Raw genomic sequence first — 16009 nt, forward strand, 5'->3', positions numbered from 1 at the left:
TTTTTTTTTTTTTTTTTTTTTTTTTTTTTTTTTTTTTTTTTTTTTTTTTTTTTTTTTTTTTTGTAATTTTGAGAATGTCTTGAGTGGATGATGATAGCATTGTCAGAACTTTTTTCCCACTCCTACATGTTTGATTTAACGTATGAATAAAGTGTGAGTATTAAGGGTTCTAAACAACGGACAAACTCTCCATGCCTGCCCCCTCCCAAACAACTGACGAGGGTCCTCGTTGGGGATAGAACCTAAGAGAAATAGTTGGGGTGTCAAAGAAGCAGGCTATTGAATATCAAGATGAGAGATTTTAGTTATATATACTCATTCAAATAAGTACCGAACTTTGGCCTTTCAGTTCTTGCTCCAGCTAGAACCAAGAAATGAGAAAGAAATTTGGACCTGAATTGATTTATTATGATATGAGCTACTTTGAGTTTGGTATTATGAGTTGATACAGATGTAACCGTGGAAAGAGATTTTTGATGATTGACAAATTGTAGAACCAGTATCATTTAGTAATAATATGATATTTCTTTTGTTCATTATATCTTTTTGAGCTGTGTGGATTTTCTACTCATGGAAGAACATTATTGAATTTTAAGGTTTGTCAAGACATTTTATTCAGAATTTTGATTATTGAAGACCGATATTTGTAGCAGTTAAGAGTAGTTGCTTCTGTTTTCAATATGAAATTATTTCTTTTTTTTTTTTTTTGGTTCGAAGGATTTGTTTAAGTCAGCACTTTTCTGCTTATGAAAACTTCTTTCTATGATTATGTAGTTTCCAATGCTAGATTGTTTTGCCCAAGTCCATAAGAACATTTTTACTTGTGATATTTTTATCTTTATTTTTTTGCAACGTACTTGTTGCCCTTTATCTCAGTAAATAATTTTTATTAGTTAAGGACTTACTGTGAAAAATTTTAGAGGTCACCATAAAAGGTCATGCAATTTTGACTCAGCATAAATTTTCATTTCCTGTCTTTTTTTTCTTATTAATAATGTACAACTAAACTAAACCAAGCCGAAGTTGTTCTGTTATTAACATGATCTTTCTTATCAGTTGCGAACGCAGGCTCTTGCATCATTGCACTCTGGTGTTCAGAATAACCAAGGACTACCAATTTCTCATGTCCGTAAGTGGATTGGGATGGAGGTATATTTCCTTCCGCTTGATGCAGCTAAGATCCTATCATTTTGGCAAGAATGAGAGGTGTTTTTTTGTCTCTGATTGTGTTTTGCAATTGTTCAATCATTGATATCAGGAAGAAGATATTGAAGGCCTTTTAGAATATCATGGTTTTTCGATTAAGGTATTTGAAGAGCCTTATATGGTTCGAGAAGGTCCATTTCTTAATAGTGACAAGGACTTTGCTACCAAGTGTTCAAAACTTGTTCACATGAAGAGGTCAGGAATGATAGTAACCGATGTCTCACCGAAGAGTAGAAATGAATACTTGATCACTGGTGCTACTAAACAGACCCCATTGACATGGAAGAGTAAAAATGAGTACTTGAGCACTAGTGCTATTAAACAGATTCCATCGAAAATGACTAAGAAGCAACTACCGATATTCTCTTTTGAAAAGATTACTTCTCCCCGTCCTGTATCACCTGAAAAAGAAAAAGAAAGTTCCGTGAATGAAATAGATGAAGACATGGTTGAATTTGATGATCCGCTGATTCCAATTGATCCCAAGCAAGTGCAACCAATGATTGAAACATCAGAAGTTGGTCAATTGCATGAATATAACCATGGGGTGAATGGTGCTCTCCTTCTACAATCTGGTCCCAGATCATGTGAACCATTGAGGACTGAAGTTAAATTTGTAGGCAATCAAGGTTATGATGGTGTTTTCGTGACCTCTCCAGTTAGAAACATTTCTACTGGAATGGGAATGTCTTTACCACTTGTATCAGATGCATCGCCTCAAAAGATATCTGTTTGTGGATATAATGATAATGCAATTGGAAGCGTCGAACCACAGAGCATAGTCAACAATATGATGGAAGATGAAGAAATTTTGTATGCTACTCAGGAAAATAAACATGATATTGTTACAGAAGGTTGTCCGGATGAAGAAATTGCAGATGCAAGACTCAAATTGATCTTAAGGTCGTCAGACTTATTTTTGGCATGTGTTTGAAGGAAATTTTGTTCTGTATGCTAACTCACCTTTTGGGTTTCTCATTCCAGGTTATGGAGGCGCCGAGCTGTAAGGAGAAAACAATTACGTGAACAAAGATTATTAGCCGCTAAAGCTGCATTTGATACATTGTCTGTGGGACCACCAGTCCAATTGAAAAACCATGTAAGGTTGACAAGTACATGAAATCCTCATTATGTCTTTGCATTTACTTCATAATCCATTATTTCTTTCCTGTTTCCTAGGTGTACTGCTCAGTTCTGTTTGGTTTTGAACAAAAGTGATAACCTAACCAAGTCCTATGGTTTAGCCGGAAAGCGTTTTCTTTTCTCTCAAAATTGATCCAAATCAAGCTGAATCTGTTTGGTTCATATGGGTTCGGTTTTTGTTTGAACCAGTTTTAGCCCAGTCTTGTTGCCAGTCATTATGAAACAGATTCATGAGTAATCGGCAATTTGATAGATGGTTTGCCTGGGGTGGCGCAATCCGGGCCTAGGATATGAGGTCTGGGAGGGTTGGATGAAAACTTATTTATTATATGGCTCAGATCATTTTTTTTAACTAAAAAAAAAAAAAAAAAAACCCCAAATGGCTCTGAACAAAATATTATGGTCCTTTCTTTCTTTCTTTCTTTTTCTTTCATAAAAAAAACTAAACCAAGAAAACTACTGAATACAATAGAAGAAGGGTTGAAGCAGCCAATTTGGTTTAGTTTAGTTTTCTGGTGTCCTTAGTTTTCTGCACACTCGTGTAATTATTTCATGTGTTCCAACAGTTCTAAAGGAAAAAGAAGGCAATTGAACCCGTATTCTCCATTACATGTCAAACTCTTGAATTTCTTGTGTAATGTTTAACTCGATTTTTGTTTATTGTTTACTTGTATTGAATATAGCAACTAACGTCCTAATCTTATGAGTGAGGAATGCACTTTTAAAGATGTTTCTTTCATTTTTATTGTAGAAAATTAGAAGTGTTGGTGTTTTCGACATTGATCACATCCTGAGAGAAAGATGGAAAAGGCAGAAACTGTCATGCTCCGTAGTTAATGTTTCAGAAGTAGTAGCTAGCAGTTTGGGCGGAAAGAATGTGAATGGGAAGTGCATTTGCTGGAAACTTGTTGTCTGCTCTCAGATGGACAGTGCTGGTGATCTCGTTCAGGGTACAGGAGATTCTCATATTTCAGCAGGTTCTTGGTTGCTTTCGAAGCTCATGCCCTCGGAGGCTAATGATCTAGTTTTCTCATCTTCTTTTCTTTCCATTTGGAAGAGTTGGCTTTCAGGCAAAACGGGTGTGGACTCAAGTTGTTTCTTATCCGTAGTTAAACATGCAAATTTTGATAATCTTCCAGAGACTGTGAGGGGGGCAAGTGCTATCTTATTTGTTGCAACTCAGAGCACCCCTCTGGATCTTCAAAGAGTCCAACTCCACAAGCTGCTGTTGTCAATACCTTCGGGTTCTTGTTTGCCCCTTCTGATTCTGAGTGATTTACACGATGAGGCCTCGGCATCATCCATGCTGGTGAACAAACTCGGCTTATATGATATCGATAAATCAAGGATATGCAGTTTTCAGGTCATTTCACTCTTAGATAACCCTCATTTGAGGCACTCGGGGTTTTTGAGCGATGAGAAACTCAAGGAAGGATTGAAGTGGCTGGCAAATGAATCACCATCACAACCTGTTCTGCACAGCGTCAAAGTGCTTGACCTGATTATTACCCACTTAGATTTGTCTATGGAGATGCTTGATTCTATGAATGAAAAAGACGTTTCTCCGAACCAATGTATCTCAGCATTTAACCTAGCCTTGGATCAGTCACTTGCGGATATTACAGCTGCTGTTAAGGCAAATCCTTCGAACTGGCCTTGCCCCGAGATAGCTTCGTTGGTGTCTTGTAATGAGCACGGAATTATAACCAATGCTTTGCCTCCTGTAGGATGGAGTTCGGCAGAAAATGTCGAACCACTTAAGAAGGCTTTGATGGACCTTAAGCTTCCAACTTTTCCTGATATATCATGGTTGACTAAAGGCTCAAATATGGCAAAAGAGATACCTACCTTAAGAGATAACCTAGAAAATTGCTTGAGTTGTTATCTGACTCAAACTAGTAAGATCATGGAACAACAACTTGCAATGGAAGAGGCTCATATTATGCTCCAAAAATGTGCTAAACTTGAGCTCCATAAGTTCTGCTATTTCATCGTTCCACATTGGGTGAAGATTTTTAGACGGATTTCCAATTGGAGGCTGAGGTATTTTGCTGGCAGGTCCTCTTATGTTAATATTGTGGATTGCTGCCATGGAGCATCTGTAGTGAGTAGCGTTAGGCTTGAAAGTAGGGAACCTCCATCTTATACTCCTAACCAACCACTTTTAGATGAAGTGATTGAAGTAGCTTGCAGTTCCCTCTCAATTGATGAGGGGAGACCATTGTCAGAAGCTCACCAGCCTCTTGCTGCCATAACGTCAAATAGTAGGCCTTGTGAGCTTATCGTTACAACAATAAATTTTGCCGATGATGGTAGCAACAACACCCGACAGGTCGGTTTTGTTAGTTCTGACAGTGTTGTGCCTAATTCGGATCGGGAACTAAATTGTACAGGTAAAGAACTTGTTGCCAGTGACACAAGGTATTCAGAAGCAGCAAAACTAAAAAAGCTGTTGGATCAGTGTGACAAACGACAGGATGCCATAGAAAAAATATTGTCTATCTATTACTAATCCTACCTTTCATTTTGTTTATGTAAATTTTCTTCCAATAGTATGATTGATGATGTAGAATTTTGTGAGGAAATGTTGTACGGCACTTTGTAAGAACTTTATCATACTGTGTTGATGCATATTGATGTATACTTTAAGATTTAGAATCAATGAAATCAATCCTTATTTTTCTTCATAATGATACTTTATCTATCTATCTATCTATTTAGTCCTAAGAGGTACTCATATTCATGTTAAATTCCATGTCATGTTTAAACATCTATTTAGTTCTTATAGTGTGTTAGCCTTCTTTCTTCCATTTTTGATTCCTTATGAGTTGTTCTATGATGCATTTAGTTAAATCACAAATGTCTCAAGTCTATTATAAATTCCACTGGAATGAAAATAAGGGGATTTTGGTGAATTCGCCAAAGAAACTCTTATGGTTTTACAATATTAAGAATTTCAAAGACATGTTTGGCCACTTCAACACCGTATGTCAAGTCATTTGACAAAACAAGACCAACTCTTTAGACAATAGTAGGCTGGCTAAGGCTGGACATCTAAAACAACATCCGAACTGCTGTAGACAATATTAATTCATGTGTGTTTGGAGCTTTTCAATAATAATATAAATCACCAACCAGACATTCAGAGCAACACATTTTCATGTAAAAGTCAAGAATGCGGTCAAGAATCTCTGTACAATATCATCATATATACAAAGTTCAGGAAAAGGCCTTCATAAACCACCCAGGGAATATGAGGAATCTAAGAAACCAAACCAAACCATCATGTCGATTTCCTTCTCTCTGAATTCCATTCAATGAGAAACACCGTCGATTTATCATCGTTGCCACCATTTCCAAGTGTACAATAATTTCGTTGGCTTTAGCTTGGAGCAACTCTCAGATAGAGAGACAGCAATATGTTCTTCCTTGTACATACATATTCTTGTGGTTAGGACTGACTAGCAACATTGACGATAAGATATCTTTGTTACAAGCGAAACGAGAATATTTTTTAGCAGCTAGGGGAAGGCATACTCCCCATTAACCCACTTCCTGTTACCAAACACAATAATATTATATGAAGTTTCCAAGAAATACACTACAAGAGATATAAAAGACAACTGCAAGAAACATGACAGGTTGTTAAGCTTGAACAACTTGACAAGAAGGTATGGAATGGTTTTAAAAGCTTTTATACTAAAAAGAGATCAAAATACTCACCACTTCCAATGGTCGGTACTGCGTGAGAGATGGAACAGCAATTGCTGTGTTCCTGTTCATCAAGCCCACATGCTGAGAGACCTGTGGATCTGAGAAATCACTTCTAATGGAGCAAAAGGCCTCCGAGCTTCCCCACTCTGAACTTGCATGGCTTATGCGGAGTCCATGCTGCCCAACAATTGCAGCAGCGCCTGACTGCAACAATTAGGATAAAGTTAAAACCAATAAGAAATTTGTATATAACAATTAGGATGAAGAGGAAAACATGATTAATACTATATGGAAAGTACCTTACTACAACAATTAGGATGAAGAAGAAAATTTTATATAGCTAATTTTAGCCCTCATAAATACCAGAGAGGGAAACATGATTAAAACTATATGGAACAGGATTCGACTATAGCAATTCACATGAAGTTTAAACCAAAAAGAAAAAAAAAATCACAGAAGTAGTTCTAATCTTCACAGGTACTAAAAAGGAGGGAAACATGATTAGTACTGCATGGAAAATTACGTGATTGCAACAATTAAGATGAAGCTTAAACAAAAAAGATAAGAAATTTTCACACAACTTTAGTCCTAGTACCAAGAAGAGGAACATGAATAGAACAATATGAACATGTACCTAACAACAACAATTAAAATGAAGTTTAGACCCAAAGGATGAGCTATTTTAGTCCTCATAAGTACCAAAAAAAAAAAAAGAGGGAAATGTGATTAATACTCTAAACCAAAAAGATAAGAAAATTTCAATCTTCACAAGTACCAAAGAAAAGGGAAACCAAAAGGATATAGCGTAGTTGATTACAACAATTAGGATGAGGTTTAAACCAAAAGGATAATAAACTTTGACATAGTTAGTTTTAGTCCTCGTAAATACCAAAGAAGAGGAAAAAATGAACAGCATTGCATGGAAGAGTACCTAATTACAGCAATAGGATGAAGCTTAAACCAAAAGGATAAGAAAATTTCACTTGGCTAATTTAGGCCCTCTTTAAAGTACCAAAGAAGAGGGCAACATGACTAGTACTACATGAAACAGTGTCATAACTCGAAACCAACTTTTCGCAGTCTTGAATTATTGGCCATTGGACAATTCAGCACTTGAAACCCAATCACGCACAATATTCAGTAACATATCCCCCTCACTAGTACAGAGGCTAACAACAGACGTTCAACAAGCTCCACAATTGCAAAAGAAACAAATGACTAAAAATAAGAGCGATGGAACGGATATGGACAGAATTTCATACACTAGAGAAGCCCTTGATGTGAACGATGATGATTGTTATATCATCTGTCCGGTTTTCATGATCCAGCCATAGCTTATATGATTCTCCAGCAATAGCTGAGCATGCATCCCGTGGATCGGTATACCTTGCAGCCTAAGTGAAGATTTTGTTAAAGAATAATTGGCAAGGAACTGATTTGAAATCAGAAAGTTCATACTAAAATGTGAAGTCCATTCAAGATTTCAGATAGGCACTGTACCATATCAACAACAGCTTGGCTCGTAAGGAACTCGAAAACTCCATCGCTTGCAACAACAAAGAAAAGATGGTTTTGAGTCAGCTCAACTACTGAAACCTCAGGGACAGCAGTGACACCAATCTTCTCCGCTGTACTGTCTCCTACGCTCCGTGTAAATGCAGTACCAGGGTACAAGCTATCAGCAAACCACAATCGAGGAGGATCATTTCCCTCGGTCTCCTCATCACCCCATACTTGAATATCCGGATCTTTAAGCCCTTCAATTTGATCAATGGTCAACACTCTAGCCCCGGCCAGCTTTACTCTCTCGCACTCATCCTTCCTAAATGGTGTTTGATCATGGGACATATCCTCGGCAACAATTCGATTCCCAACTCTAACAGCCATTACTGCCCTCGAATCGCCCACATTGGCAACGTAAAGGGTATTCCCAAGAACAAGAGCAGTAATGGCTGTAGTGCCGCTCATGGAATCATCAATATCACTACTACGCAATTCATCATTTAAGGTCAAAAATGCCGAATTATAAGCTTTAACAGGATCTTCCAACAATTTAGAATCGTTACATAGCATTTGCACAATCTTCTCCTTAACGAAATTAGAACACAGCGATCCGAATTGACCATGGCCATCAAAGACACCAAATAAATGGATATTCGGATTACCTCCCATTTGTGTACTGACACAGAAGCTGTCTTGGTTTTCTTTATCAGGGGAATCAGGGTAGTAGCCGCGCTGGGTCAGGAGCGAGTACTCCAAACGGAAGTTATGAGAAGGCACACGAACAGACTCCAATAACCTTCCCGTTAGTACATGTTTTCCTTCTAAACTACACGGCGGAGCATCGCAGGATTGGGTCATATCGCCGTCAGAAGGCCGCGGGTAGCGACTGGAAGTTAAACACTTTCCAAGAACACAACCCATGGATTCTAATGCAAACAAATCGAAAAATAAACTATGGCTACCGATGGATTACAATGCCGATGGTGAAATCGCAAATCAAAGGCCCGAGAACTTTATTCTGCGTCGCCGACATTCATCCTTGATGCCTCAGTGTCATAGAAACCTCTTCCAAGAACCAAATTCGTGCAAGAACAAGTTTCTTGCAAGAAAACCTCTTCTAAGATTCTCATTGTTCAAGAACCAAATTTATGTATTAATATTTTTCATTTAAACCAAAATAATAATAATAATAATAAAAACGGCTTAGACTAAGACTTCAATTTTTTATATATAAATATAAATATATAAGTAAATATCGAAACTTAAAAAATATTCATATACATAAAATAAAATATAAATATATTTATGTTCAAATCAACTTAACATATTAATAATAATTAATAATATAATTTTTTTAAAAAAATCTATAAAATCACATAATTATTATTATTTTATTATTATTATTCATAAGCTTATGATATAAGATAAGTTCCTTAATTATAGAAGAGTAAAGGCAATGAGATTAAACTATGTACAAGAATTGAATATTCCTCTTAACTTATTCTTTCATTACCCCATTTTCTTCCTTTCTATTTTTTTATTTTTTATTTTTTATTCTTTAGCAACCAATTAATATCAAATATTATATATATATATACACGTTATTGTCAATTTAGGTTTCTTCTCTCACCGACGTGGGATTTCACAATCTACCTAACCTACCTTCAGGGTCCACGTCCTTGTTAGCACACCATCCAACGTCTGGCTCTAACCTCATTTGTAACAATTCATGCCCACGTCCTTTTCGCTTATTTATTTAATTTTGTGTGGCTTTAAGTTTTGGAAGCTTCTTAGTGTCTTATTTCGAAGAGAGAGATTGAGGGTTACATTTCAATGAGGTTGGGGGACCAAAAGTGTCATGCACATTGACCAAAATGACCCACCAAGATTCTCCTCAATTTTTATTATTATTATTATTATTATTATTATTATTGTTCCAAATCTTTTCCCAATGTCCTTTCTATTATTTATTAAAAGTAATCACTTTTTTAATTAACCAATCATTATTATGCACATGTTTTTATCATTTTTAATAATAATGTTAAATAATTGTATTATTTAGTTTAAAGTGACTTGATTTAAGATATATTAATAATCTCATCTTATTTATTATTTCATTTTTAATTTTATTTGTAACTCCATATATATTGTTTGTAATACAAATTACTCTTTTACCCTTTGTGGTAATTTTTTTTTCCTTTTTAAATAGCCATTTTGAGGTTATTGAATTTCAAATATAGGAGGAAAATATTTTTAAAAATAAATAATAAATCTATGGTTTCAAATAAAGGAGGAAAATAAATTATTTTTATTTTTATTTTTTTTAAAAAAAACTATATATTTGCAATAAACGAGACGTGGGTGATATGATTTGATTTGATCTTATAAGTGGAAGGACGTTTTTGTCATTTTGCAATTTTCAGAGACAATGTCAGCTGTGAAAAGGGTATATATTGAAATTGTTTTATTTTTAGATTTTAAAATTTTTATTTTTTTATTTTTAAGGAAAAAACAAAAGCACATTTAAACTTTTAAAATATCCTTTTTGCTTAAAATTATTTCAAAAATTAAAAAAAAAAATTGTAAACATTTTTTTATATATATATATTTAAGATGTTAAACTATTCTTAAAAATTTTATGAGTATTTATTAAACATGTTATTAACGGTAAAAATATAGGATATTTTTTAAACCAAAATAATAGTAATAATTTTTTTTAATTTTTTAAAAGTTTAAAAATATTATTAAAATTTTTGAAAATTTATGATATTCTTATTTTCATTAATTTAGCCTAAAATTAAAAATCATTCAGCTATTACTTCTTTTTATGGGCCTTATTGGGCTTGGTATGAGTTGGGCTGGCATTGTCTGGGATGGGTTAAATTTATGTGGGCTGATGGCCCAACAGATCTTTGAACTTACCATATAGGCCCACAATTTCCGATGTTTCAGTCATTGGTTGCGTTACTCTAAAAATCGTTTAATTATTTTATTATTAAAAAAAACATTAAAAGTATTCAATAATTCACCTTGAATTATTATTGTTTAGTTAATAATTATATAACTTTTATATATTTTTTAGGAAATAAAATTATTTAATAGAAAAAAAGCTTGGGGTTATTTATGAATTATAATAACTACGAATAAAAGAAAATATATTGTATTAAAATGAAAATTTTTCAAAATATAATTCTAGGTATTAAATAGTAATAGACAAATAGCGAGGTGAAAAAAAAAACAAAAAGAATGAGGAAAATTCCACGTAAGCTAAGTATGCACGACCCTCTCTCTCCCAGCTGGAAAATTTTAGGCGTCATCCAGCCGTTCATCACAATGATGATCAGCGTATTAGATTCCGCCAGCGTACTACCACGTCATCATATTTCCACGTAAGTAAAACCCAGATGTTCACTTTATCCAATCACCACCTACCATGTCACCGCCACGTCCGCTTTATCTACCTCCGCCACGCCAGCGGACTATTTCCTGCGAGCCGTGAAGGTCTGGAACACTATACTTCCGGCAGCCGGAAAATCGTCGACGGCACAACTCCGGCATTTAAATCCAAGCGGATCAAGAGCGCCGGCGACGCGTGTCCAGACCTCATGGCCGGCGCCGGTGGTGGCCACGGACATCGACGCCGGCCGGAAAATCTGCACGACCTTCTTCAACATACGAACCAAATCATCCGGGTCATCGTAAACCGACCCGACACACTCAAAACTCGCGTAACTAAATCCATCCTCCGGCGTCACATGAATCGTCGAATACCGGTCACCGTCGATCCTGTTCATCGAATACCCACAAGGAAAAAACGAAAATTCACAAATCAAACCGCTTGGATTAATGTCTCCAATTCCAGTCAAATGGGTCATCTCCTTTCCGGCCGAATTCCCTGTTTTTCCCTCGCCGGACCGGCAGTAGAATTTCCGGGCAAGAATCCGGTCGAGCTCCGTCATACAAATTTCAGCGGTGTAGAGAAACTCCGGGTTTGGGTGGAGGAAAACGGCATCATCGGCGGCGGAGAACACATGCCAGGAATGCGACGGGAGATTTGAAGGGATAACAGAGGCTTTCCGGTAACGGAGGTTTTTGGGGAGTGATTCTTCTAAGCAACGGAGTTCTTCTTTGAAGCTGGAATGGGGAAAGGGTTGAGATTTGGGGAAAATGAAATTGCCTCTGGTGTAACGACAAGAACAGAGTGTGAGACCAAGATTGCGAGCTTGATTAAGGAAAGGGAAAATGGATTTGAGGAGCTGAGTGGTGCCGCAGGTTTTGATGATGATTTTTGTCGGATAGATAAAGAGGCTTGATTCCGACAGAACGTAGGCGTCGAAGAAGTGGTTTCCGACGGAGGAGACGATCGAGCAGTGGACGGTTCGGAGGATTTGTTCGAGGGAATTCGAGTCGATTTGGCGGAGACCCATGTGGATAATGGGTTCATCGCCGGTGAAATGAAGCTCAAGGCGCTTTTCGAAGCCTTCGAAACCAGAATCCGCCATTGATGAAGAACAGGATTTACAGTAGAACAGAGGATTGGAGTGAGAGTGGATGAAAGGGGATGAGATTTATAAGTGGATGGGTTAGAGAGAGAAGGAAGAGAGAGAGAGAGGGAAGCTGGTGAGGCAACAAAGAGTCATTATTAAGTCTCTGCTTTTGAAATCTTTCGAAACAGAGCATGTCTGGTAAATATTATTCAACTCAACAGCCTTTGTATTTCTCTCTCCTTTTGAAGATTTGAGACATTTGTGTGGTGTGGTTTAGCTTAAAGCCACGTTCGTTGGGAGGAGAATGTGCCCGCAAGTTATATATTAACGGTGGGTTTGAACCGTTGATATGGAGCTGGATAGTGGACAATGTGTCTACGAGGAGGTTGAGCCTTAAAAGAAGTGGATATGAGAAGGCATGTCAGCAAAGATGTTGGGCCTCGAAAGAGAATAGATTGGAGGGTCCCATATCGATTGGAGAACGGAACAAGTGTCAGTAAGGACGTTGGCCCAAAGAGGTAGATTGGGGGTCCCACATCGATTGAAGAAGAGAACAAGTGCTCGAGGATGTTGTGTCTCTGAAATGGAGTGGATTGTGAGATCATACCTCTGTTGGGAGGAGAAAGAAACATTATTTATAAGGGTAGACAAATTTCTCCCTATCAAATGGAGAATAATATCTGCTAGTTGTGCATTTATCGGTTAAACAAGGCATAATAAAAGAACAAACTTCATGATTTTTTTTTTTTTTTTTTGTTAATTATCTTTCATTTTTTAGTTTTTGAAACCCGACAAAGATTCAAGAACTTTACTTTACTTTTTTTTATACTCTAGGAGTTTCACCATAATAGATTAATGATATGGATCGAGACAAGATGATGAGGAATAGCTTGGAATTGAGACATTTAGATTATTGAGAAACAGCACGATAGCTTCCCAGGTTTTAGACACAATCATAAGCTATGAAACTAGACGCTCTCGATTTCTCGTATAGGTTAGCAATTATTAAGATTGATCAATCTCTTTGCAACGTTTAACCGAGTGTTATGTATCAAGTAGTAAAAAACATAGCAACTGATACTCATAGTGGTTTTATTTATAAAAAAATAGAAAGTCAAGAAGGCGATGCGATGTCGAGCATGAAATTTGCATCATTTTGAAGAGTGTATGTAGTTTCATTTTCATGGTGGAGGGCCAATGTAGTATGGATAACAAAATGTGAACTCGTGACATTTTGTACTCAAAACGAACGAGCTACGAAAATCCAACTTAATGTAGTTGAACTCTCACGTCGATGAAATCATTGTTATTGTAACACTCAAAGCCCACAACTAATAGATATTGTCTATTTTAACCAATTACGTATCCCTTACGGTTTTTAAAACGCATCCAGTAAGGAGAGGTTTCCACATCCTTATAAGAAATGTCTCGTCATAGGCTTCCACACTTTTATAGTTTCGTTCCACTCTCCAACTAACGAGGAGCTCACAATCCACTTCCTTGGGGGCCTAGCGTCCTCGCTAGCACACTGACTGACTTTATATCATTTGTAATAGCTCAAACCCACCGCTAACAAATATTGTCCACTTTGCCCCGTTACGTATTGCCGTCAGTCTCTCACGATTTTTTAAAATACGTCTATTGAGGAGAGGTTTCTATACCCTTATAAAGAATGCTTCGTTTCCGTCTCCAACTTATGTAGAATCTCACCGTTACAGTTACGGTCGTAGAAAACCGAGAAGTCGATAGTAGAAACGAAGGGTGTGTTTAGGGTTAAGTTTTGTTAATGAAGAAGAGAAGTGTGAGAAGATTAGGGCATGATGATGGTGGTGGAGGAGGAGGGTGGGCATGATTGAAACAGATAGGTAATAAGAGACAGAGAATGCAGAAAGTGGGTGATAAAAGGGTTAAAGAAAGGGAGAAAGAATGATGAAAGTAAAAGAGTTAGGAAGAAAAAGGTTATGGAGAGTGTATGAAGAAGAAGGGAATGTGGGTGGCACAGGCAACACCACATTATGACCACCATCCCACCTCTTCTTCTTCTTGCATGCCAACCCCACCCGACAGTCTCGTGCTTTGCCCAACACGCTTTGATGCTTATGTTAATATCGAGCATAAATTGGTGCCAAGCAATGTACGGTCATATTACATATCCTATATTTGAGAGTCGACTCCTTTACTGATACCTATTCAGCTTGATACGGTTATCAAATTCATATGATGGGACACCGGTGATATCCGAGACTTTTGTTACCCTTTTGAGTAAACAACCTACAACCCAATTTGACTTCACAGTCTCCGAGGTCCCGTTTGCCATTTCGAGACGCTTGATCTTAATAGGTCAAGTGGTATCGAGTCAAGTTAATCATCACAATAGCAAATATGATGTGTCACTAATACACTACACATTCTTTCTCATCATTCAGCGCCACCGCAGTGCTCTCCAACAGCCACCGGCGACGGCGGAATTGTGGGCTTTCTTGGCTTCCTAGTACGGGTTCTTTCAATATTCCGACATGTCGGCCCCGTATAGCCTTCCCATGTGCGACACTTGGATTTGTGGGCAAAACTGTTCCTCTTCAGCCGCCACACATGGCTTGCACGCCTACCTTTGCATATTTGTAATCTAATCATGTTTTTCTTTTTTCCTTTTTTTAAAAAAAAATTATTTCTTTTAGTCAATCTTATCAATAATAGGGTTTTATTTTGATATAACACACCATAATCAATATTTATTACTATTTATTTTTAAAATGATACGGACCGTAACAAGACAATCCCATACTTTAAAAGATAAAATGGGTGTCCTACGAATCTCTCTCGTTGACCGTCGTTAAAGAGAGTGATGATGTTCAGAGGACATATCGGGCAGTCTTTCCAAGCACAACCGTCCATAGGGTCTTTTGAAATAGATATTTTTACGGGATTGTGAAGAGAGGTAAAGATTTATGAACTAAAACAGGATTAAAATGATTAAGATGAGTTAAAAAAAAATATAAAATCTCCTAATTAATAATGTAATATTAAAGCACATATACCTTATGTTTCTCTCCCACTAGCATTAATAAGCAAAAATGAGTGGCAATGTAGCATGCCCAAAAAATTGCCTCGATAAAAATTGACCTCCACCACCTAAAATTCCCCATTATTTGTAACAATTCAAGGTAATGGGTTGGTGGCCATAACAAATAACCATATCCAAAATAATTATTAAAATAAAAATATTCATTTATTTAAATTTAATAAATTCTTTAAACGTTTACATACGGAAGAAAAATAAAGTCCGACTCTCTTTATAAAGATTTTATTTTGGATCATATTCATCGATGTGGTTGTGCTTGATTTGTTCCATTCAGCTAGCGATAACTACAAGTTGGGTCGTTTTTCACTTTGGATAATTCCCTTTCCAAATTTTGACTTTTATACTGCTGGTTGGTATCGGTATCGTACACGTGCAATAGGGACTATGGTGGAATATAAATAATATAAACTATTTTATTACTATTATTATGATGGTAAAATAACAAGTAATCAAATTATTAAAAAAAAAAATTACTTAATATAGCTGACTTTTTTTTTAATAAATAAAATTTTCAACGAATTCAATTTATAAGTTTTAAATAAAAATATAAAAAATTAATTTTTCCCTCATATTTTTTATTTTCTTAATATAATTATAAATATATTTAAATTTATAGAGATGGGCCGACTAGGCCCATTTTAAGAGATGGACCTTGAACCATGCCACCAAATTTTATAAATTTAGTATAATTAGATTAGACAAAAAAAATAAAAAATAAATAAATAAATAACAATAATAATAAAATTAATATATATATATATATATATTTAGTTACAAAAATAATTATGAATAATGTAAAAAAAAAATTAAATTGTTAGGATCACAATTAGTCAAAGTTAATTTTAAATTATTTAAAATTTAAAATATTAATAAA

The 16009-nt window shown here is 36.0% G+C and overlaps 3 protein-coding genes across 4 annotated transcripts in view; 1 reads left to right on the plus strand and 2 right to left on the minus strand.

The window, feature by feature from the left end:
- The window catches only part of LOC111479178 (SAC3 family protein B), an 11948-nt gene extending 6915 nt beyond the window's left edge, over positions 1–5033 (plus strand). Inside the window, exons 13-16 of the mRNA XM_023123708.1 lie at positions 1057–1149; positions 1259–2109; positions 2191–2305; positions 3101–5033. Coding sequence (XP_022979476.1) covers positions 1057–1149; positions 1259–2109; positions 2191–2305; positions 3101–4861 — 2820 coding nt within the window. The 3' untranslated portion in view covers positions 4862–5033. The remainder of the gene's footprint in view (positions 1–1056; positions 1150–1258; positions 2110–2190; positions 2306–3100) is intronic.
- A 457-nt stretch (positions 5034–5490) lies between these two features.
- Positions 5491–8697, minus strand: LOC111480068 (probable protein phosphatase 2C 35). Of its 2 annotated transcripts, none has more exons than XM_023125013.1 (4): positions 7564–8697; positions 7326–7457; positions 6073–6267; positions 5491–5773 (listed from the first exon to the last, which is right to left on the minus strand). In XM_023125013.1, exons 1-4 carry the CDS (start codon positions 8485–8487, stop codon positions 5732–5734), a joined length of 1293 nt encoding a protein of 430 aa, XP_022980781.1. In that variant the 5' UTR covers positions 8488–8697; the 3' UTR covers positions 5491–5731. The 2 variants fall into 2 exon arrangements, with proteins under 2 accessions (XP_022980781.1, XP_022980782.1); XM_023125014.1 differs by having other exon boundaries at positions 5491–5904; positions 7564–8695.
- A 2068-nt stretch (positions 8698–10765) lies between these two features.
- LOC111479298 (S-adenosylmethionine decarboxylase proenzyme 4-like) lies at positions 10766–12111 on the minus strand. The gene has a single exon (XM_023123855.1). The coding sequence runs from the start codon at positions 12066–12068 to the stop codon at positions 11046–11048; it is 1023 nt and encodes a 340-aa protein (XP_022979623.1). The 5' UTR covers positions 12069–12111; the 3' UTR covers positions 10766–11045.
- Between the last annotated feature and the right edge of the window lie 3898 nt (positions 12112–16009).

The sequence above is a fragment of the Cucurbita maxima genome, unplaced genomic scaffold, assembly GCF_002738345.1.
Source record: "Cucurbita maxima cultivar Rimu unplaced genomic scaffold, Cmax_1.0 Cma_Scf00005, whole genome shotgun sequence".
NCBI classification, from domain to species: Eukaryota; Viridiplantae; Streptophyta; class Magnoliopsida; order Cucurbitales; family Cucurbitaceae; genus Cucurbita; species Cucurbita maxima.